The 22,543-nt window shown below is 36.6% G+C and overlaps 3 protein-coding genes across 3 annotated transcripts in view; 2 read left to right on the top strand and 1 right to left on the bottom strand.

Moving 5' to 3' along the window:
* Nucleotides 1–42: 42 nt before the first annotated feature.
* On the top strand, nucleotides 43–4,315 carry LOC122347277 (poly(U)-specific endoribonuclease-A-like). The gene is given in 9 exon segments (XM_043242474.1): nucleotides 43–112; nucleotides 833–919; nucleotides 2,460–2,616; nucleotides 2,695–2,894; nucleotides 3,447–3,560; nucleotides 3,644–3,750; nucleotides 3,843–3,974; nucleotides 3,976–3,986; nucleotides 4,075–4,315. Coding segments are annotated over 9 exon segments (993 nt in total). The 3' UTR covers nucleotides 4,190–4,315.
* Nucleotides 4,316–4,542: 227 nt separating this feature from the next.
* LOC122347276 (formylglycine-generating enzyme-like) lies at nucleotides 4,543–12,011 on the bottom strand. The gene is made up of 11 exons (XM_043242473.1): nucleotides 11,967–12,011; nucleotides 10,005–10,181; nucleotides 8,198–8,533; nucleotides 7,722–7,895; nucleotides 7,037–7,111; nucleotides 6,182–6,264; nucleotides 5,907–6,029; nucleotides 5,719–5,833; nucleotides 5,501–5,614; nucleotides 5,339–5,398; nucleotides 4,543–4,727 (listed from the first exon to the last, which is right to left on the bottom strand). The coding sequence occupies exons 1-11, from the start codon at nucleotides 12,009–12,011 to the stop codon at nucleotides 4,626–4,628; spliced, it is 1,404 nt and encodes a 467-aa protein (XP_043098408.1). The 3' UTR covers nucleotides 4,543–4,625.
* The window catches only part of LOC122346545 (inositol 1,4,5-trisphosphate receptor type 1-like), a 28,750-nt gene continuing 16,298 nt past the window's right edge, over nucleotides 10,092–22,543 (top strand). The window contains 23 exon segments of the mRNA XM_043241258.1: nucleotides 10,092–10,169; nucleotides 11,993–12,101; nucleotides 12,915–12,985; nucleotides 14,960–15,075; nucleotides 16,364–16,450; nucleotides 16,587–16,745; nucleotides 16,894–16,992; nucleotides 17,387–17,470; nucleotides 17,578–17,724; nucleotides 17,823–17,918; nucleotides 18,061–18,105; nucleotides 18,289–18,443; nucleotides 18,583–18,682; nucleotides 18,771–18,931; nucleotides 19,851–19,992; nucleotides 20,084–20,174; nucleotides 20,177–20,241; nucleotides 20,329–20,501; nucleotides 20,800–20,919; nucleotides 21,361–21,555; nucleotides 21,633–21,884; nucleotides 21,978–22,119; nucleotides 22,233–22,380. Coding sequence (XP_043097193.1) covers nucleotides 12,010–12,101; nucleotides 12,915–12,985; nucleotides 14,960–15,075; nucleotides 16,364–16,450; nucleotides 16,587–16,745; nucleotides 16,894–16,992; nucleotides 17,387–17,470; nucleotides 17,578–17,724; nucleotides 17,823–17,918; nucleotides 18,061–18,105; nucleotides 18,289–18,443; nucleotides 18,583–18,682; nucleotides 18,771–18,931; nucleotides 19,851–19,992; nucleotides 20,084–20,174; nucleotides 20,177–20,241; nucleotides 20,329–20,501; nucleotides 20,800–20,919; nucleotides 21,361–21,555; nucleotides 21,633–21,884; nucleotides 21,978–22,119; nucleotides 22,233–22,380 — 2,740 coding nt within the window. The 5' untranslated portion in view covers nucleotides 10,092–10,169; nucleotides 11,993–12,009.

Below are 22,543 nucleotides of genomic sequence, written 5' to 3'. Positions count from 1 at the left end.
CAAGAACAGAATGAACTTTTTAAATAAAAAAATAAAATAGCAATGCCGAACGAAACCGGGAACTGTTTCTTAAAACTAAGACTAACTGAAATAGGCCTGACCTACCAAATAGGTCAGGCCTATTTCAGTTAGTCTTAGTTAGTCTATTTGGTAAACTTGAGATAATCTGTACATAATAATGTAGCAATGGAAATGTTAAATTATAAACCACATTTAAATACAACTTGAATGATTCAGTGAGATGTACAATATGGAGAAAATCAGCTCTACAATTAAAAAAGAACATGCGACAGCTCTGCACCAACACAGAGATTGAAAAAAAAACAAGAGTTTTGCGTTTTGCAATCTTTGACAAGAGAACAGTGCAGTGTGAAAGCCACCACCTGCTCTTTCTGAATGTTTGCTCATTTTATGGAACACTTTCTTGCCAAGAAGACATTCTTGGCAAATGGATCAGATCTAAGATCATCTATTCTATATAAATGCTATATTCATCTTTTTCACCAGATGTTTGCCATTTCTGGAACCTGAGAACGAGAACTGTTCTCAAAGATTTTGGACCAGCTGATGGAAAAAGAAGAAAAGAGATTAATTCATTTTATTTAATTTCATTTTGGGATTACAAACTTCCTTTTGTAATCATTTCACCACTCCCAAAATTGTCATTTTGCTCATTGCAACGCAGCAAAACATTCGAACTGAGTCACCTAGGGCTGTATTATTAATTATTAGTAGTTATTATCACAACAGAATGTGTTGATGCATGGGAGGAGTTCCTTAAGCTTTATTGATCTGAGATGGTATAAAAACTGAACTGAGTCTTAATCCGTAGTTTGTGCGTCTGGATCGTCTGAAGTTCATGATGAAGATCTCCTCATCCTCTTTCTCACCATCACCCTGATCTCTCAGGGCCACACTGGTAAGTTAATACCTTCATGTTTCCATCCTGACTGTTCGTTCACAAGTTAAACAAAATCTATTAATGTACAGCATAGTTATAATCCTAATGCAAAGAGTGTTGCTTCCTCTCCTTGCCAGATTCTCTGGATCGTGATACTGAATTTCACACTGACTTTTTCCTACTGTATGCATTTTTCTTTTCATGATTTATACCAAAATCTCTGTAATCAAATCCTGTGCCTTATGTCTAAAAGTTTTTTTTTTTTACTGATTGAGCTCTGCTAGTAAAAAAAACTCAATAGTTTACTGACATTCCTGTGGGTGGTAGATCTTTTCTTTCACATAAAATGAAGCTTTAGCAGTCGGCATTACAAATATATCGTACTTCCTTCAAGGCTCACTCTCATGTAAAGGAAGATGTGGAGAGCCCTATGATTCTTCAAACGACTGCCACTGCGATTCACATTGCCAGCAGCACGAGGACTGCTGCAATGACTTTAAAAATCAGTGTGGTCGCCGAGGTGAGCTTCAACATCCGTGATTCAGTAAAATAAAATCATTCTCATAAAAGGTACAAAGGTACCGTGGCAACAGTATAAAGGCAAAAGATACATCTTTGTACCTTTTCTGAGAGCGTATAGGTTTAGGGGAGGAAAGCAGCTGATCTGGTTTTGCATGTTAAAGCTGTAAAAGTAATTTTGCTGTTAAGTATAGCCGGCTGAAGTTTGTAGTTTAACAAATGTAGTTTATACTCCTTGTCTGCGTGCAATTAGACAAAAGGCACAAACGAATAATGAATCAGAAGAATCATATACACTAATGAATCATTCAAAGTAATTCTAAGCAAACACAGGTTTTGTTCATCTCTTAAATACATCAGTGCTCAAGGTCTGTCGAGTCACGTGGAGCTAATCAGCGCTTTTATACCAGGCATAAAAATACGAGAAACTTAGCTTTAAATATTAGAGGGATTATCTAGTTACTCATTGACCCTTTGAGTCCTGTTTATTTAGGACACCAAAAGTGGCATGAAACTCAGCTGTGTCTACTTCTATAGTTTCACACACTTTTATTAGAAAATGCTTAACACCATATTTCCTACTTTGTAATTCAGCTTAGCTATCTGTATGAAGAATGCTTACAATACTATTTAGACAAATGGAACTGTTATGTATTTATTTATTTTCCTAAAATATATTTTTTTATTGCTATTATTTTACATTACTTTTAGTCTACAAAAGCTACTACAGGTAAGATAAATCTGATGTAAGTTGCACCCAGGATTGTGTCACGCAAACGTGTAAAAAAAAAAAACAATAACAAATTAGATTTACAGTTATGAATACTGAATACTGAACGTTCAGACATTTCACTAATAATTAACATTGTTTTCTGCACTACAGATTTCCAATTTTGGATATTGAATGCTGAAATGTGAAACTATAATTGCAGTAATTGTGTCGGTTTTTCCTCATCCTTCAATGACAGTGGTTTTGTCATTTGCTCAGGTTTTGTCAGGTTTACTAACATTTTCTTCATTCATTTCCCATTTTCCCAAGCATTAGCCAGTGTCTCTGACGCTGAGATCAAATCTCTGTCTGAGACGCTGTACAAGTTAGACCATAACAGGGCCACAGCCTCAGAGCTGGTCATTGATCCTCAGACACTGATCTCTTCATCTGAGACCAGCTCGAAGGATGACCACTCATCTCACCCGTAAGACACAAACTGCACACACAGATATCTACATACATACATGTTATTATGTATTCTAATGCACTTGTTCTCTCTTAGATTGTTCAAGCAAGTGAGTAGTACTTTGCTCTCCAAGCCCACATATAAAGCTCTGTTGAATCTGCTGGACAACTATAAAAGGATGACCGGGGAAGTGGAGGATGTGCCCTCACAGGAAGAGCAGGAGCAGGACACTTTCCTCCAGCAGGCCATGAACACCGATGTGGGCAAGGAGCTTTATAATTTCCTTCACTCCAAAGGTATACATGACACAAAAACTCTTTGTTTCGGCCCCTTTGTATTTAGGTGACTTCAAAATATTGAGATTTTATCAAGATTTATTAAATATTATTTTAAAATTCTACATTACCATTTAAAGCATTGGGGTCAGTATAATTTTATACATTTTATCTAGCAATTATTTTGCTTAAAAGAAACAGTAAAGACATTTATTAGTTTTATAGATTAGTTTTAAATACATTATTTCAACATTACGTATAATAACTATTAAGTAATGTCTAAAAAATCTGTTTGCCACCACAGGAATGAATTATATTTTAGAATGTATTTAAATAGTAATAACAAATTGTAATAACATTCCATAGTGTTACTGTTTTTACTGTAAAAATTATCCATGGTATTTAAAAAAAAATGGTACTGTACATTTACGTTTTATATTAAGTATTATTATTTTACAAAGATTCTAAACTGTTTAATGGCTACTATTATTATGTGGTGCAAAATGATAGTCACTAAAACGATTAAAACAATAGATTTATGCGAAATATCTGACTTTTACGCTTTTTTTCCAGGTATATACTCATCACAGAGCGAGTTTATCCAGGATCTGAAGATGATGTGGTTTGGTCTTTACTCTCGATCTAGCGGCAAACTGGACTCCAGCGGGTTTGAGCACATCTTTGCAGGTCAGTCTGCGTGCGCGAGCACATGTGATTGGCTGTCAAGCTGATTTTAATCTCTCTTTGGCTGACATGTAATACGTCAACAGGGGAAATTAAGGGTGGAAAGGTATCTGGTTTCCACAACTGGCTGCAGTTTTATCTAAATGAGAAACAGGGACTCCTGAATTACTACAGCCATAGTTTTAATGGCCCTGTGAGTACTACTGAGCGCTGCGTCAATCAAAACAACATGCATTTTAAAAGTCTGCATGTCTACTTGTATTACACATTTCTCCTCTCTCCCAGTGGACCTCCTATCCCGATGTATTGGGAATGCAGTTTGAATGGGATGGCTATTTCAAAGAGGTTGGTTCTGCCTTTATTGGCTCTAGTCCTGAGTTTGACCTGGCTATCTACAGTCTCTGCTACATCACTCGCCTCTGGCAAGAAGTAAGTTGACAGTTTTTGTTGTCGGCCTACGCACATATATTTGGTTTATATGAGTAAATGAAATGCATGTACTCATCTGTATTCTCAGGTGTTATGTGAGTCTGGGGGGACAGACTCTGGGCATTCAGACCTATACGTGGGACAACAGCAGCTATGGGGATGGAAAGAAGTACATTGCCTCGGCTTACCCTGCCACACCATGATTTCCTCTCACCTGAATATCAGTATCAACAGACTCACAACCAAAACAACTCATATGTAATCTTGTAATTCTTCTCTTGGTTGTTCGAGGTTGTTGTTGAACCAAATAAAACAACAATAGAAAAATGCTCTTCCTGTCTGTATTTTTACTAATGCGTGTAATAATATTCTTTCACACTCTCACTAGCTACAACTGTTAAAAGTGTAAAATCTATTAGTCTGTTATTAAACAAACTAGCAGATCAAGGTTTTTCACATTTTTAAGTTTGATTTAGAACTGTTATACAATAATTAGTATAACAGGACAGAATCACATTCTGTAATTATACTAGATAAATGAAAAAAAACGACAACATTTTACAAATGGATTTATTTACATAAAAACACACAATCATTCTTGATTTCATGTGATGACAGTGATAGACCTCATGTTTGAGGTCATGGATCAGCGTCAGCAGCGCAGCGGAAGCCCAGATTAGAGGCAGAACTGTCTGGAGTATTTTGACTACGGGCTGCACACCTGTATCTGTAGCAGTAAGACTACAGAGAGAGAAAAATGTGTTAACACACATATACATATATATATATATATATATATACATATATATATATATATATATATATATATATATATATATATATATATATATATATATATATATATATATATATATATATATGGTGTATGTATTAGGGTATATAATATGTGACCCTGGATCACAAAACCAGTCATAAGTAGAAACTGAAATTTATATATCAGCTGAAAGCTGACAATATTTGGCTGAGATGCTTTTAGAAAATTTGCAATCTAAGAGTGCAAAAATGTAAATACTGAGAAAACAGATGATATATGACTTTGATATATTTACAATATACAAGATATCTTCAGTGAGCATGTTCTTAACTTATTGTTTTTGGCATAAAAGAAAATCTATAATTTTGACCCATACAATGTATTTCTGGCTATTGCTATAAATATACCCCAGTGACCCAAAACTGGTTTTGTGGTCCAGGGTCACATATGTGCATACTAGCGTTACACTAGTTTTAAAAATTTTGGTTGGCAAACAATTCTTATACATTTTAAAATGCACTTTCCTCCTGTGCAGGCAAAGCCAGTCATACATTAGATGGCTTAGTGTATGTTTTACCTTGTGACACATGTAGGAGCCTCCTTTCTTGACTCTGTCTGTCCCTGTTTCTGGTCCTTTCTATGAAAGGAGTTATAAAGGTAAGGGTGAAGAGCCTTAAATGCATAAATGAAAGACCTTTAATTTGCGGATGTGTGAACAGTTCACTCATATTAATCTTACAGGGTTCTGCTTGGCTTCTGTAGAGTGATGCACATTCCACCAGTCTGCCGTCCACTCCCATGCATTTCCCACCATATCATACAGCCCAAAGCCATTTGCAGGAAATGACATCACCTGACCAAAACACCAAATAATCAGTCATTGTTCTGTAATTTCTCCTGTCTAAATTTTAAACAATGTATACATGTAAATCAGGCAAAAATGCTACTTTGTGTTACCGGTGATGTGTTAGCAAAGCCGTCCTCTGCTGTGTTGCGGTTAGGAAAATCACCTTGCCAAAGGTTAGCATAGTGCTGCCCTCTGGGCAGTAGTTTATTTCCCCATGGGTACAGCCTAACAATAGCGACAAAGAAAGAATATGTTAAGACATTAAAATGGACAAACAATGAACAAAACACGAACGCACCTATCTTGCAGTCCTCCTCTACAGGCCATCTCCCACTCAGCTTCAGTAGGAAGTCTGCGCCTGGCCCAGTGACAGTACGCCTGTGCATCACTCCATGACACATGCAAAACAGGGTGATTCATCCTAGATACAAACACAGAGATTATGTTTAATAGTATGACTTCTAAAAAGTCATACAATGTCCTATAAACGTAAACTCTGATTTTACAGTATTATTAGTGATGTATTGCAATCAATCAAGACTTGATTGCATTTTTATGTATTTATTTATTTACCTTTGCTCTATGGTTGAATCTGGTCCTTCTGGGTGTCTCCAGTCTGCACCTTTCACTGGCGACCACCAAGGAGCAGCAGCCACCTACTGACCGTAATTATACATTGACAAAGTGAAGTGCAGCTTAGTTATCTATGAATGCATGTCCTGTCTATTTTTGGAGATTAAGATCTCCAGGTTCATGCAGGTACAAAGAGACAGGCTACTTACTTGACTATATTTGTAGTTAATTTTAACATTCCAGTTTTTCCAAGAAATTCTGTTCCTTGACCCCTCTCTCTCTCTCTCTCTCTCTCTCTCTCTCTCTCTCTCTCTCTCTCTCTCATTTAGGTAAATTTATTTGAGCAAAAATGTAATTTATTCCTGTGATTAGCAGCCAGTTTTCAATGTCACATAATCCTTTAGCATATTATTATAAGCTGTTTTAGTACTCAAGAAACATTTCTTATATATTCAAATGTTTAACACAAGAAAGACTTTTAAAAAAAAAAAAAAAAAAAAAAAAAAAAGAAATGTATACTTTTATTCAGCATGAATGCCTTAAATTGATCAAAAGGGGCAACAAAGAAGATATGTGTTATAGAAGATTTCCATTTCAAATAAACTGTTTAAACGTTATATTCATCAAAGAGTCCTTATCAGGGTTTCCACAAAAATATTAAGCAGGAAAACAAAAAAAGCACTAACTGAGCATTAGAACAGTTTCTAAAAGGATCATTTAATGTACAGCCAGCAGCCAGTTACTCATTACTGCACAATATAAGAAAAAAACCTTTAAATGTAAATATTTTATATCCAATTCTAAACAAACAACAGTTAACAGAAGAATTAAAATGTATGTGTACATGTTTCTCACCGCTTGTGACAGAGTGCCCTTCACATCGTCACTCAGCAGTCCCTCGAAAACAAAGGAGTCTCCAAAACGTTCAGCCTGTAAGTTCAGTAATTGTAAAGTCTTTACTTATTTGTCCGTTCACAGGGCAATTTATGTTCATGTTTGTTTGTTTATTTACTTATAATGCACACTTAATACAAAGTGGTGTTGACCAATGTGCTGTACAATATCTAAATAAAAAAAGCTAAATGATTACTTTCAAACAAACAATGACTGACGGCAATATTATTTAAAAAGAAAGGCTTTATCTGATCATTCTGCAGAACCAAAAGCTAATGTAAGTAAATGTACTTTTAGTTTCCGTTTAAAACAACCTAATGATGGAGCCAGTTTAAGATGAAGAGCAAGCTTATTCCAGTGCTTCAGAGCTGCTACCGCAAAATGACGGTCACCACTCAATTTCACTCTAGTTCTTGGAATGTCCAGGACCATGCAATTTACTCATACAAAGGGCTTTAAAGGTTTATAAATATTAAGAGGATAAAGTGGGGCCATATTATGCAATGCTTTATATATAACAGTTAGTAAGTCAAATCTATACTGCACTGTCAACCGCTGAAGTGACGCTAAAATCTGTGTTATAGCTGATGAGCAGTTACATATTTTGATTGTTTGTTTAATGCCCCAGTAAATGGTTGTTATTTACCTCTGTGGTGTATCCTGTCTGGTTGGTGAAGTGTTGGAACTGCTGGTTTGTGACTTCATGGTCTTCCATGTAAAAAGGGTCCAATCTCACTCTCCTCTGCGGCCCTTCTCCATCCGGTGGTATTCCTGGGTCATCTGTTCCCATCATAAACCAACCTCCCTGCAGCAGCACCAGCTACACACACGCCATTTTAAAACAATAACTTTTCAACAAAAAAAAAAAAAGTATATTCATCATCACATTTTAAAACCTATATGACCTTCTTTGTTTTTGGAAAAGTTATTTATAGTAAAATGTATGTTGCCCATATAACGATGTGAATGATACTAAGATACTAAGAATGATAATACTAAGTTTTATGTGAATTTTTTCTGTTCTGTGAAACTGACAGTCACAAAAACGGTCAATGAAACAAAACAACACTTTACTCGTAGCATGATAACCGCAAACAAAAGTGATAAACTGAACAAACCTACCTTACTGCGTATATCATACTCTGTCTCGTGTGGACTTTCGTTTGCTGTTCTGGAGTATATATTTGCATCTTCGTGATGTTCCAGTTTGTTCTCATCACTTACATCAACAGTAACATCTCTTTTCAGACCCTGACAACCGCAATCCGTGCTTCGGGACTCCGACGACTGCTGTTCGAGAACGATGTCGCCTATAGCACTACGCACTGATAAAATGCAGAGAAATAAAATGACAGAAACGTTCAATGTTAAGGCCATGTCCAGCGTCAGGTCTGAACACGGGGAACAGCACGTCCGGAAAGAGTCACGTGACCAGTCAGCTGACCTGCGTAGCTGCAGCTATGCGAAGAAATTTTCGGTTGCTCGGTCGCCGTGCATTATTTGCTTTAGTCGCCAATTGGGTCGATATTGGTGACAATATCGTACGAGAACGCGCCAGGTGCTCGTTCACTTGATCTTGGGGAGTATATTTTAGAAATGATGCTGAGAAACAGGTTCATTACATAATTAGCGATAACACTTTACAATAACTGCGCACTATGAATCATTAGTTAAGCATTAGTAAATACTCAATTCATCCAAAATAAATCAACAGTAATGTTTTTTTGTTTTTTTTGTTCCATACGTTAGAAAGCTTGAACAGTGAACGTGAACAGCAACATTCACACAGTCACCAAATCCGACTAATCAACAGGTTACCAAAATCTATTTCACACAGAATTCATTTAAAGTTGTTCAAATTCACTTTGGTGATGTCTAAACTTCTCTCTTCTAAATTTTAGTAAACAGTACAACAGTTTATTAAAACCTCTTAACCCACTTTGTCACACAGAATGGGTTAAATGTTATTCAGATGTATCTGGTGATGTTTAAACTTGTGTCTTCTCTATTTTAGAAGCAATTCTGCTCTAATTTGAGCACATATACAGCATGGTCACACAACTGGACAAAGCAGCACATCTGGTTGTCTACTGTCTGTTATACACATAATGACTAGTAATAGTAATAAGTAATCTCCATATTATTAATCTCCATACAGTAATAAGTAATCTCCATATTCACCCTGATCTGATGCTATGGTAAATGAGCTTAAGTAATATATTACATCTCATAAAAATGTGCACAGTATTTCAGATGCTGCTTTTCTGCAGGGCATGTTAATGGCATGGACGTTAATATAGCAATAGGGGCCCTTAAGGCATTTACATGATTGTTACAGCTGATTTTCACTTAAATTAATTTATGTAGTACCTTCGCATACAGGCAATTAAAGTAGAATTGCTTATAATTAAGTAATTTTAATTAGACATGCACAAAATGCAAAATTGCAGTGGAGTCACACAGTCATAAGTCATACTGGTATATATGTAGCAATAGCCAACCATATGATTTTTCTTTTATGCCGAATATCATTAGGGTATTAAGTAAAGATCATATTCCACAAAGATTACCACACCATATTTCCTATAGTAAATGTAGACCTATGCAAATTTATCAAAACTTCATTCTTAATTGGCAGTTCTTAATATTGATTTTTTTTATTTCAGCTGTTAGATGAAAAAAATTACCCCATGACAGGTTTTGATGCTTGTCTAGCTTGTCACCCCTAACTACATATCTTTGCATATTTTGGCTATTATTAAACACAGTTTCCCTTTATAGCCTCTATAGACCCATCACAAGAAGAACAAAATTATTTAGTAAAAATGAAAGGGAAATTCTGGGCCTTGTAGTTCTTGAACATGGCAGAATGTTGAAATAACCGTGGCGCAGCACAACTGAAACACAGTTTCCCAGAATCCCGTTGTACCGCTCTGTTGACAGAGTCACTCGGCGAGCCGAAAAGAGACGAACATCGGGGCGATGGACCGCTGCTGGACTCTATGAGGAGTCGGGTTAATAACTTTCTCAAACTGAGGACGAAACGTCTGGGAAAATACCGCGGACGCTTTTGCTCCAACTTCGCCGGAGAGAGGTGAGAGAAAGACTACACACGAATAAACGGAGTGCTAAGAGTTTTGTCCATGAATTATTGTTAATTAAATATTTATCTTATCTACGGGAGAGCATCGCGCGCCCTGCTGAACCCGCCCCTAGGTTACAAAAACTGCCTCGAGAAACTCGCTAAATAGCTTAAAAAAAGATACAAACTCAACGAGGAAGGCTGAAGTGTGTCATTTGGCCGTCGTTGATGTTTTATACTGTTTAACGCAATAATCTACAACGATGTTGAGAAGAAATCAAGGACAGGTCTGGTTCCGTTAGTTTAATCGCGTTTAGGACACGCAGTTCGTAAAACGACGCGGCTTTTCACAATTGCGTTTGCAGGATAAAGTTCATGTGTACATGCATGGTCTAATTTCTTTCTTTTTCGTTTTGACATTGTTGACGAGGGTAGAAAATTGAATTAGTTCATGTTGTCAAGACGGGCGATCTGCTGATGTTCAGTAGATAAGATGGGACAGGAACCGCAGTACTCTTGCAACAGCATCAGATGAAACTGCAATAAGTACAAACATATATATACATATACTTCATTTTCATGAAATAACAAAAGAACAGTTTTGTATGCTTTTTGCTTTGTAGGTAGAAAGAAATTCACATGCAAATCCCTCCTCCGCACATCTCTCTCTCCCTCTCTCCCTCCTTCTCTTTCTCTATGCATATTAACGGTTTGGTTGGCTAATCATTTGTTAATCAAATCTAGTAGTAACAGGAAGAATCTGTGGTGATGATACAGTCATCAATGGAGTTACATGGAACCGACAGTACAGTATGCTCACAAATCCTGTTTCTTTTTATCATACAGCAAATCTATTTCTTATCAGATGTGTCTTTGTACATTTCCATGTTTTCATGTCATAATACGTTGGATAAACCACAGTTTCTAAAGTGAACAAAGGGATGGATGGGCTAATATAGTATTTAAGTTTTAAATGAAATGTAATTAAATTTGTGAGTGAATAACACAGTATAAAGTATTACTTAAAACAGAATAAGTATTTTAGATAGCAAATTCATATTAGTATTATTATTTAGCACTTAGCGTCAAATGAGTTTTGATTGGTTTTGAGTCCATTTTTGTATTTATGTATTTTACAAGCATTCTAATTTATTTTGGTTTGTTGGTACAGTATGTCAGTTTGGTACAGTATATCATATTTAGTATTTCATTGAATGTTTATTTTTAGTGCTGTACACCGATGCACATGACTTGGAATGATTGACCAACAAGTTAAGTTAATAAATAACTTGCAAACCTTTCCAGTTTCTGGTTATCAGAACTCTGTGAAGGAATGAGATTTTGAGATAAACGTAACTGAAATTGAGAATTTAAAAATTAATCATGCATTACGGATGGATTCTGCTTAAACTATTAAGCTATAATAGTAAAAGAATGAAGATGCAGCAGTCAGTCTTCACATCATGGGTTACCAATAATTGAATATTTGATATCACATGTTATTTAGTTCAAGCTTTGGGACGCTTGTGGTTTTAAGCCAGTTATGCAGTATTTAAAGACATCAAATCGTTTAAGACATGAATATTCTTCCTTTGTTTTTGTGAAAACATTCTGTTTAAAAACATTTGTAGAGATTTTATTTATACTATTTGAAAATGTTCTGTTTTTGTATTTTGTGCTATTGTGATTGACACTTCTAATCACACGTCATGCATATATACGTTTCTGTACGTTAGTAAATCTATAGGTCTTTTTATGGCTGGCGCTGCTGTTAGGCTTGTTTGTTTAATGATAAACCTGCACACAGACCTTGTCATGACCTCTGACCTTTGCAGGTGGTGGAGCGGTTGCCATGGTGGATAAAATGTCAAGTTTCCTGCACATTGGGGACGTTTGCTCCCTTTATGCCGAGGGCTCTACCAGTGGCTTCATAAGCACTCTGGGGTGAGTTGATTGACACTCCTGTTATGAAATAGCATGTTCATGAACTTTAATTGAAAGCAGATTAGCGGGTATTATGAGCAGGACATTTCAAATGAATTTGTTCCAAGAGTGATTGTTACGGCAAATAAATGATTAACAATCAGAACCAGCGTGTCCACATCCTTTTTCCCCCCATTAATTCCTCAACATTTACCCTCCTCTGTTTTCTGCTGACAAAAATGTTCAAAGAAAATGTGGCCTCATTTACTCACCCTCGTGTTTTGGAAACTTGTGTAATTTTCTTTCTTTCATGGAACACAGAAGGAGATGTTTGACAGAGTGTTTAAGTTTTTTCAAGCAAGCCTTTCAGTGAAAAACTACATATTTTTGACCCCCTTCATCAAACGAACCCATGATGAGACTTTTTATATTGTGCACAAATTGATCATCAGTCTTCAGTTATTACAAAAAATCTACTGTTGTGTTCCAAGGTAATTCAAGTTTGGAACAGCAAGAGGATTAGATTTTTAATACTTGAGTGACCTAACCCTTTGAAGACGACATGAAGTTTGCTGTGGTTGAATGCTAATCTTTGATTTGTAAATAAGAATAACCAGCTGTCAGCAGTTTAACCCTGTGTGTGTGTGTCTGTGTTTTTGGCTGACTGGTCGTGGAATTTGGACTATGTCCAGTAAACTGCTGCTTTGGGCCAAAAAAGGCTAAATACAGGCGCACACTCACAAGTGCACACAATTATTTACTCACTTAAATGTGCAGATGCACAGACAATCCAAAAGTACATCTATAGAGTAACACTCACTTTCTTTCAATCAGGTTGGTTGATGACAGATGTGTTGTCCAACCAGATGCAGGGGACCTGAACAACCCACCCAAGAAGTTCAGGGGTGAGCAGTTTGTGTGTATATGTGTGTGTGTGTGTTCGTGTAGATGTTACGCTGGGTTATTTTCAGTTAAGACAGGAAGTTCAGTAACTTACACTGGGCTTTAAAGTCAAAAGTCACTCGTACCCTAGAGAAAAGTTTGTAATTTCCATGAAAACCACTTAATTTAGCTAGTCATCCTTTCTATTGAATTAATATACCATTGTAGTCCAAATCTTGTATTGTATTATTGTCAAACAAATCTTTAAACACATAAATCTGTGTCAAACAGTCTAATTTCATTTCTATGAACGTTTACTTTGCTGTGGAAATTGTTACCAACACAGAAAGTGCGGATCTACTTAGTTATAGGACTTGAAAAGGGATTGTGCTTCAGAAGCTCCTTACAACATTGTGTGTGTTTGAGTAAACTCCCCACATCACTTAACATGCATCTGCTGGTGACACTGAGAAGCTGCATCAGGAGTGGGTGTGTGTGAGTGCATTTATACATCAGTGCATGCTGGTTTTCATTATTAGTTGGCTACTGAACATTAAAGGAATAGTTTGTCCCATAATGAAAATCCTGTCATAAATTACTCGTCTTGAAATTGTTTAAAACATGAATGATTTTCTTTCTTCTTTGGGACCTTATTAGACATTGTGTTCCAAGACCTCCAGTGCTATCCTCCTTATTCATTATATCCTTATTCATTATTCCTCCATATCCTCCCTAAGCCGTTTTATGTAAATGGGCAGGACTTCTGGAGTTAGCTCATTAGCTGTAGTAAATAATTACTGTTTGTTCTACAAACCTGTGTGTTCATAATTAAGATAATACACTCTGCTCTTATAGGAAAATTAGGGTAACTTTTCTTTTGAGGAAAAGACAGAAATGAGAATCAGTATTAATTGCTCATCATCCTCTCCATCAAAGTTAAATTACTCTATTCTTTGTTGTGCAATTTGGGGTCCATATGATTTTTGAAGGACGTCTAATATGCTCCTTAGGCTGCATTAACTCTCAATAACTCAACCCCCCTGATAAATAAACCCTGCACAATGTGCTTGGGTCTGTGTTAAAGGGAGGGAGAGAAAGAGAGATAATTGTCTGTTGGTCAGTGGGCCCCAACAGACTGGAATTTATACTATTTCCTCCAAATATAAACACACACCAAAGCAAAATGGAAGTATGTGATGGTTTATTTTCTATTGTTATTATTTTATGAGTATATTTCTTTTGTTTGTGTATGCATTCATTTCAAATGCAAGATTGGCTTCTGGCAGAGTAAGATAGACTGGCATTGAAGAATGGTGCATGGAATCTTTGAACTTAAACCAGTACCAGTAAGCAACACTGTAGCAACCACCCATAACACCATTGTATTAATATTGTGAGCATTATAGCAGCAACTTTTCACTTGAATGTAAAAAAATTTCCTTTTTGTAATCTGACACTTCTAAACGCTGTTGTTTTTATGTGAGAGTGTGTTCTACATTCCTCCAATGACCCCAGAGCTTTTTGGTGTTTTATCAGCCCAATCTCTAGAAACTGGAAACAGAGACCAGATTCTCTCTCTCTTTCTCTCTGTCAGTCTGCCTTACATTGACTCCCCTCTCTCCTTATTTGGTAAGATTGGAGTTCTGTTGGAAAGAAGAAGTGCATTTTCACTTTAATGCCTGTAGCTCTTTTATTATCACTTTTGAAAATATTGTCAGTGTGCGTTTTCAGTCATGTTACATCCCCCTGAAATTACACAGAATTTTTAATTAAGCTCTTTTTTGAGCTTAATTGGACTTTTTTTTAAACAGTTATACACATATAAGCTTAAACCACACAGACGCAGAGTTTACACATTGATTTTCATACTGAATTCCTGTCATGTTCATCAGTAGGTTCTGAAAGATTTGTGTGTCTGAAAAACAGTGAACGTGTGCGTCTATTTGTCTGTGCTGGGATGAAATGTATGTTGCCTCTTTCTTTTTCTCTCTCTGTAGACTGTCTGTTCAGACTGTGTCCCATGAACAGATACTCTGCACAGAAACAGTTCTGGAAAGCTGCCAAACCTGGAGGAACCAGCACCACAGATACTGTTCTGCTCAACAAACTCCATGTGAGTGCAAAGCTTAGTCTTTCCTTAAGTGGGAGCTGTTTGTTTATATTAATATAGGGAATTCCACTACTTCAGAATAACACTGCTCATAATTGCTAGTCTGAAGTAGTATCCACACCTCAAATGACTGTTTGATGGCACCACATGAACAGAGCCCCAAACACTTTAGTAACAACTATAAGTTCAAAACTAATTGGTGGCAGTGACAGATGATTTCTTATTGTGATGTACATCACAATGAAACAGATGAACAGATCAAATAGAAAAAAAATGTTGGGTGGGGACTTGTTTCTGTCCATCAGTTTTTGACTAGATGGAGACTGAATGTGAGCTTGTCATAAGATTCAGTTATGACATTTTGCTTAGGAATTTGTGAGGTCAAAAAAAGAAACCTTTAAAGGAGGCAAACGTGGAAATTTATATCCAAGAACAGGAACTGGTAAACATAATTTATATGTTTATGAATTGCTGTCAATGGAGAAAGATTTATCATTGTGTATCCACCAGCAGAGGCTAACAAGGCCATTCTAACCAGCCAAACCTTGAGCTCTAAAACTTATTTGCTCTTGAGAAATTAAAAACCTACCTTAGATCACTGAAAACTTCATCATAGCATGTTTGCTGCATTTATGCACAATGAAAATTTATCATATTACTTTGTATCTAGTAGACTATGGTTGCATAAAAAACAAGTTCATCAAAGAATGTAAAACATTCCTTCTTCATTGTCCATTCTTCAAAATCATCATTTAAATCAATATGCAGTTATTATTTTAGTTGCCTACCATGCTTATAAAAACCAATCATGCTTTATTCAGTTGGATAATTATCAAGTTTATGTCATGTGATTCAAGTTATTTATGTGATTGCTTGGCTAATTTAGCCAACCTCCTAGACTTGATGGCTTCAGCCTGCAGTTGGTTCACTCTGCTTATGACCATATATATACACAGAATGCAGAAAAGTTGCACACAATTAAAAAAGATGTGCCTGTAAATGAAACAGATTGTGAAGAATGCTCTGTGGGCCATCTGAACAATGTTACAAGACATCTTTAAAGAGAGCAAAGTTTTTTTGTTTACTACTCAACAGCCTCTTTTTGGTTCAGCAAGTTCATTATATTTATCAACTTCAAACTTATGAAGCTTCCTCAGATGTTAGGAAGAGCAATAGTCTTGCACATGCTTTCGTGGGTTTCTGGTGTTCATGTGGCCTGCAAAATGTCAAGATCACAATTTTAAAATTTTTCTCAAATTCTTACATTTTTCACTATGTATATTTTATTTAGCATGCTGCTGATTTAGAAAAGAAACAAAATGAATCGGAGAACAAAAAGCTTTTAGGAACAGTCATTCAGTATGGCAACGTCATCCAGGTAAATTTCTCACAAATGTATGAGCATAAATATTACATTTAGCTAATATTTAAATTATCTGTATAATACAGAGCATTAAAAATTCAGAATATTCAGCAGCCAAATTAATTGTGTAATTATTTAACCACATTTGCAGCTTCTCCATCTGAAGAGTAATAAGTATCTGACGGTAAATAAGCGCTTACCAGCTCTTCTTGAGAAGAATGCCATGCGTGTAACCCTGGATGCTGCAGGGAATGAAGGCTCGTGGTTCTACATTCAACCCTTCTATAAGCTCCGCTCTATTGGAGACAACGTAAGTATATCGTCAACCTCTGCAAAACAGTCACTGTAATCTTGATGATTCATTTGATTCATTGGGCAGTCCTGCTACTTACGCTTACATAAACATTCATTAGCGTTCCTCTTGTTATGTTCTGTGTGTGTGTTAATGTGTTTTTCAGGTGGTCATTGGAGATAAGGTTGTGTTAAACCCCGTCAATGCCGGACAGCCACTTCATGCCAGTAGCCATCAACTTGTTGATAATCCAGGATGCAATGAGGTAAAATACACGTTTACACACATGGCTATGTTAGCAAAGTAATACTAGTGTATTGCATACTTTACAGTAACTTGATAACAACTGCGCATTTACTTTTGTCAGTGATTCAGTTATCTAAAATTAAAATGAATATTTTACATTTGAAAATGTCTTTAATCTTGGGTTAAGATTTTTTTAAATTTTAGCTTTTATTACTTCTGCACAGTGCACATGCTGCATGTAAATACAAAGATGTTGAAGTGGTTATTTAAAAAGAAAATCTCTTGAATTTGTTTGTTGTAGTTAATTTTCATGCTTGTTTTATGCTATTGTAATTTTCTGTGGAGATCTTCTTAGGCTCCATGGGCTGAGTTTGACAACCACTTCTCTGTTCCTATATATTTCTCTCTCTCAGGTGAATTCAGTGAACTGCACCACCAGTTGGAAAATTGTTCTTTTCATGAAATGGAGTGACAACCAGGAGGTTGTCTTAAAAGGAGTATGTATTGCACACATCCATACTGCATAAATGTCCTTCGCATTTACTTTTTTAAGGCCTGTATTTGACTATAATTTATGGTCTTATAATGAAATACATTTTATCAGGGAGACGTGGTGAGGCTGTTCCATGCAGAGCAGGAGAAGTTTTTGACATGCGACGAACACAGAAAAAAGCAGTATGTCTTTTTGCGTACCACCGGGCGCCAGTCTGCAACCTCTGCCACTAGTAGCAAAGCGCTCTGGGAGGTTGAGGTAAGTTTAGGCCTTAAGTTTGTGAAGTTGAACAGATGTTTTTGTGAATATGATTTTATCGGCTTGGGAATCTAAACAGATGTTTGGATTCCTTTCAGGTGGTTCAGCATGATCCCTGCAGAGGCGGAGCCGGCTACTGGAACAGTCTCTTTAGGTTCAAACATCTGGCCACTGGCCATTACCTCGCTGCAGAGGTTAGACTGATATATTACCTGGAATAAGAGTTCACACACAAACACACATGCAAATACATTAGAGTATCTATTTAGAAAGCTTGATTTTAGCAAGAGCTGAGAACGTGATTTTATCTAATTGTTCTCACCTTATTGTGATCAGGTAAATCCAGACTATGAAGAAGAATGCCTGGAGACCCGTTCCTCTGTGAGTGTGTGTTTGAGAGCGCGTGTGGCTGTGTGGCTGTGTTTTTATCTGAGCTTATTCTGAATTAATAGCATAAGCCATTTAAGGGTCTCTTTACCTTGTTGCTCTCATTTCAACACACATTAGTTTAGGTAAACAGACTGTCGTCTTGATTAAGCTGTTGATCAGTTGTTTCTCTTGCAGCTGGATTCAGAGCAGGAAGTGATGCGAGCACGTGCACGCAACCCTCAGGACAAGGTTATGTATACGCTGGTGTCTGTTCCTGATGGAAATGACATATCGTCGATCTTTGAGCTTGACCCTACTACCCTGAGAGGAGGAGACTCTCTTGTGCCAAGGTACAGTGAGGTTACCACTTCTTGTGACTTCTGATTAAGTGTATATATATATATATATATATATATATATATATATATATATATATATATATATATATATATATATATATCATGCTGTATTTTGAATTGTGCTTGTCAGAAATTCATATGTGAGGCTCAGGCATCTCTGCACAAATACATGGGTTCACAGCACCAACCAGCCAATAGATAAAGAGGAAGAGAAACCGGTCATGCTCAGAGTGAGTGAGTTTCTGTTTGTTTATGACTGTAGCTTTGGTTTATGGATTCTCTGAAGTGTGTCTCCTCTACTCTATATTTGTGTCTCAGATAGGAACGTCTCCTCTGAAGGAAGATAAAGAGGCTTTTGCTATAGTGCCAGTTTCTCCAGCTGAGGTTCGTGATCTGGATTTTGCTAATGATGCTAGTAAAGTCTTAGCTTCCATTGCAGCCAAACTGGAAAAGGGCACCATCACCCAGAATGAGAGGAGGTAGAGGTTACATTCATCTATTCATCCGTGTGTACATCCATCCATCTGTCTGTACTTCCATTCATCCACACAGCCATCCATTTGTTTCTCTGGCTGTTTATCTTCCCTTCAGCCATCCAGTCACTCATTATACCCTTCTGTCTGTCTGCTCTTCTATCATTTCACCATTTATTAATATAATTTATTTTTTTTATTAATCCATCCATTATTTTGCCATCAATCCATCACCTATCTTTTCTTCTCTCATTCCTTCATTTACTTGTTTTTATTCTTTCCATCCATCCATTTAATCAGCTCTGTCCATATTTTGCTTCAACCATCCAGTCATCCATTTTTGTCTGTCAATCTGTCTTCCTTTCATTCATTAAACTATTAATTAAACTTTTCATTCATCTGTCCATCTGACAATTTTCCATCCATCCATCTCCACATCTGTTCTTTTCCTTAATTCATCCATATATTCCTTAATTTATCGATCCATCAATCTTTTCATTCTTTTATCTGTCCTTCATTTCTGTCTTCTTTCCATCCATCTATCTATTCATTTATCCACGTATCATCTGTCTCTACATTTATTCATTCATTTATTCATCTTTTCATTTATCCATCCATTTGACCTCCTTCTTTGCTCTGTTCTTTCATTCACATCTGTCCATCCATAAATCCACTCATCTACCTGTCTTTCTGACCTTCCTTCCATCATTTGTCTGTTCATTCATTTGTCCACTTTTCTTTCATCCTTTCACCCATCTATCCATCCAACGTTGGTTCACCTGTGATTTTTTTCCATTATTCTTTGATTTCCTTCCATTTCTGCCATTTCATTTATCTTACCATTTAACTAATCTATCTGTATGCTATTTTCTTCATTCTCTTCACACTTAAAAAACATGTATGTCACCATCACTTTCTTACAAAGGTCAGTGACAAAGCTGCTGGAGGATCTGGTGTATTTTGTGGTGGACATTCCCAGCAGTGCTCAGGATGTGCTGGAGATCACAGTCAACAAACCTAACAGAGAGCGGCAGAAACTCATGAGAGAGCAGAACATACTCAAACAGGCACTTATTATATCACATCTTAGGTTTGTTTTAAAACATCTCACTAACATTTAAATGACCTTTTCATTTATCTTGTGCTGTGATTGACCAGATATTCAAGCTGCTTCAGGCCCCATTCACTGACAGTGGGGACGGCCCTATGTTGCGCCTGGAAGAACTTGCAGACCAACGTCATGCTCCCTTCGTCACATCTGTCGGCTCTGCTACAGAGTCCTACGTCACTCACAACAGGACTATCGTAAAAACCAGGTAAACTAAACTAAAATAAATGCAAACCATTTGTAAAGCTTTTGGTGATGAAAAAACTCCTGTGCTTCATTCACTTTTTGTCTCTAGGAGTACATAGCAAAGCAATTCCGCTTCATGCAGAAGCAGATAGGATATGATGTGCTTGCTGAGGACACTATTACAGCCCTGCTGCACAACAACAGGAAGCTTCTAGAGAAACACATCACTGCAGCTGAGATAGACACCTTTGTCAGCCTGGTCCGCAAGAACAGAGAGCCCAGGTGTGTGAAAATATATCTGCATAAATGTTCTTGGTCATTTACATTTATTCATCTAGCAGGCCCTTTCATCTAAAGCAACAAACAAAAATCAAATGTTAGAATGAAAGTGATTCATCTTAAGTAAAAACTAGTACAGAGATGCTGGTGAGATTAAATGGCAGTAAAAAGTCTCTTTTAAAGTAAGAGTTTTGAAGAGTAGAAGTGTAGTAAATTGTTTATTGATAAATTAATGATTTGTCTAAATGTGTAATGGTTTTGTGTCCTGAATGATTGGTTTTCTTTGTTTATATTTTTCTAGATTTCTGGACTACTTGTCAGATTTGTGTGTGTCTATGAATAAATCCATTCCTGTCACACAAGAACTCATCTGTAATGCTGTGCTGGACCCAGCCAATGCAGACATCCTCATCGAAACAAAGTACAGCCCCTACTAAACTTACTATTAGAGCAATATACAGTACACTACCATTTTTAAAAATACTTTTATTTAACAAGGAGGTATTTAATTGATTAAATAGTGAGAGCAAAGACATTACTACAAAATGATATTTTAAATAAATCCAGATCTTTTACATTTTTAATAAAACCTGAAAGAAATATATCACCATTTCCGCCAGCAGCACAACTGTTTTCAATATTTATTTAAAACAAGAAATTTTATCAATTCAATATATTAGACTTAAGTAATGACTGCTGAGAATTTAGCGTTGCCAATACAGGAATAAAATACATTTTAAAATCAATTATACCTTATAAATAGGAAAAAAAAACCCATTTTAAATTTGAATAAAATTATTTTATATATATAAAATAAAAAGTAAATAAAATCATACTGACTGACTGTGTGTTTGTGTGTCAGACTTGTGTTATCACGGTTTGAGGTGGCTGGAACAGTGCTTGGTGAGAGTGCAGAGGAGGAAGAGGAGGATGAGGAGGAGGTATGGTTGTTCTGGAAAGACAGTAGAGGAGAGATGAAGAGTAAAAGCATCAGAGAGCTTGCACAGGATGCCAAAGATGGACACACAGAGGACCTGGAAGTTATCAATTATTACAGGTATCCACACACACATACACTTACATGCAGTGTGAGGAAAATTGTGCATAAATGTAATAATAACATTTATCTGTCAGGTATCAGTTGAATTTGTTTGCTCGGATGTGTCTGGATCGGCAATACCTGGCGATTAACAAGATATCAGCACAACTGGATGTGGATCTGATCCTGCGCTGCATGTCAGATGAAGACTTGCCTTTTGACCTCAGAGCCTCATTCTGCCGCATGATGCTGCACATGCATGTAGACCGTGACCCTCAGGAGCAGGTTACACCTGTCAAATATGCTCGACTATGGTCTGAAATCCCTTCACAAATTGCCATTGATGAGTAAGTGGCTCATTTTAGAAAGAGCTAACAGTGAAAGGCCCTTTTAGTGAGTGGTCTGCTTGTTAGCCAGTCAATTTTTCTGTTTCTGACCAGTTATGATAACGATGGGACATCGCGTGATGAGGTGAAGGAGCGCTTCTCTCAGACGATGGAGTTTGTGGAGAATTACCTGCGAGATGTTGTGTGCCAGAGTTTCCCATTTTCAGACAAGGAAAAAAACAAGCTTACTTTTGAGGTATGTTCGCACTATATATAAAAACACCAATATATGTCCTGCACAATTAACAATTATAATTTAATCATTGCTTTTTAAAACAAATCTCTTTTAAATTTTCCACTGTTTTATAGGTTGTGAACCTGGCGAGGAACCTTATCTATTTTGGTTTCTATAACTTCAGTGACCTGCTAAGGTTGACCAAAATCCTGCTGGCTATCCTGGACTGTGTCCATATCAGCACTCCCTTCCCTATCAAGCTGCCTGGAGACCGTGGCAAAGGTCAGAAACTGTTCTTCAATGTTGAATTTATGTTTGAATAAAGTTTTATGTTTTAATTGTTTTTCTTGAGAAAATTTGGCATGTACTGTACCTGAAATATACCCAAAATATTAGATCAAAATCAACTCAAAATGCAAGCTTGTGAATCAGATTCAAATCGAAC

Source organism: Puntigrus tetrazona, chromosome 6 (assembly GCF_018831695.1).
Source record: "Puntigrus tetrazona isolate hp1 chromosome 6, ASM1883169v1, whole genome shotgun sequence".
In the NCBI taxonomy this organism is placed as follows: Eukaryota; Metazoa; Chordata; class Actinopteri; order Cypriniformes; family Cyprinidae; genus Puntigrus; species Puntigrus tetrazona.
Note: the sequence above shows the minus strand (reverse complement) of the source record. Positions and strands in the feature narration are given on the sequence as shown.

What these genes read in the sequence shown, in the direction of transcription:
- LOC122347276 (XM_043242473.1), bottom strand. Translation starts at nt 12,011, where the DNA reads ATGGCAACCGCTCCACCACCTGCAAAGGTCAGAGGTCATGACAAG. An exon ending in AGAGGAGGACTGCAAGATAG is followed by an intron (nt 5,834 to 5,906) that starts GTGCGTTCGTGT and finishes CGCTATTGTTAG; the next exon opens with GCTGTACCCATGGGGAAATA. An exon ending in CAGAAGCCAAGCAGAACCCT is followed by an intron (nt 5,399 to 5,500) that starts GTAAGATTAATA and finishes CTCCTTTCATAG; the next exon opens with AAAGGACCAGAAACAGGGAC.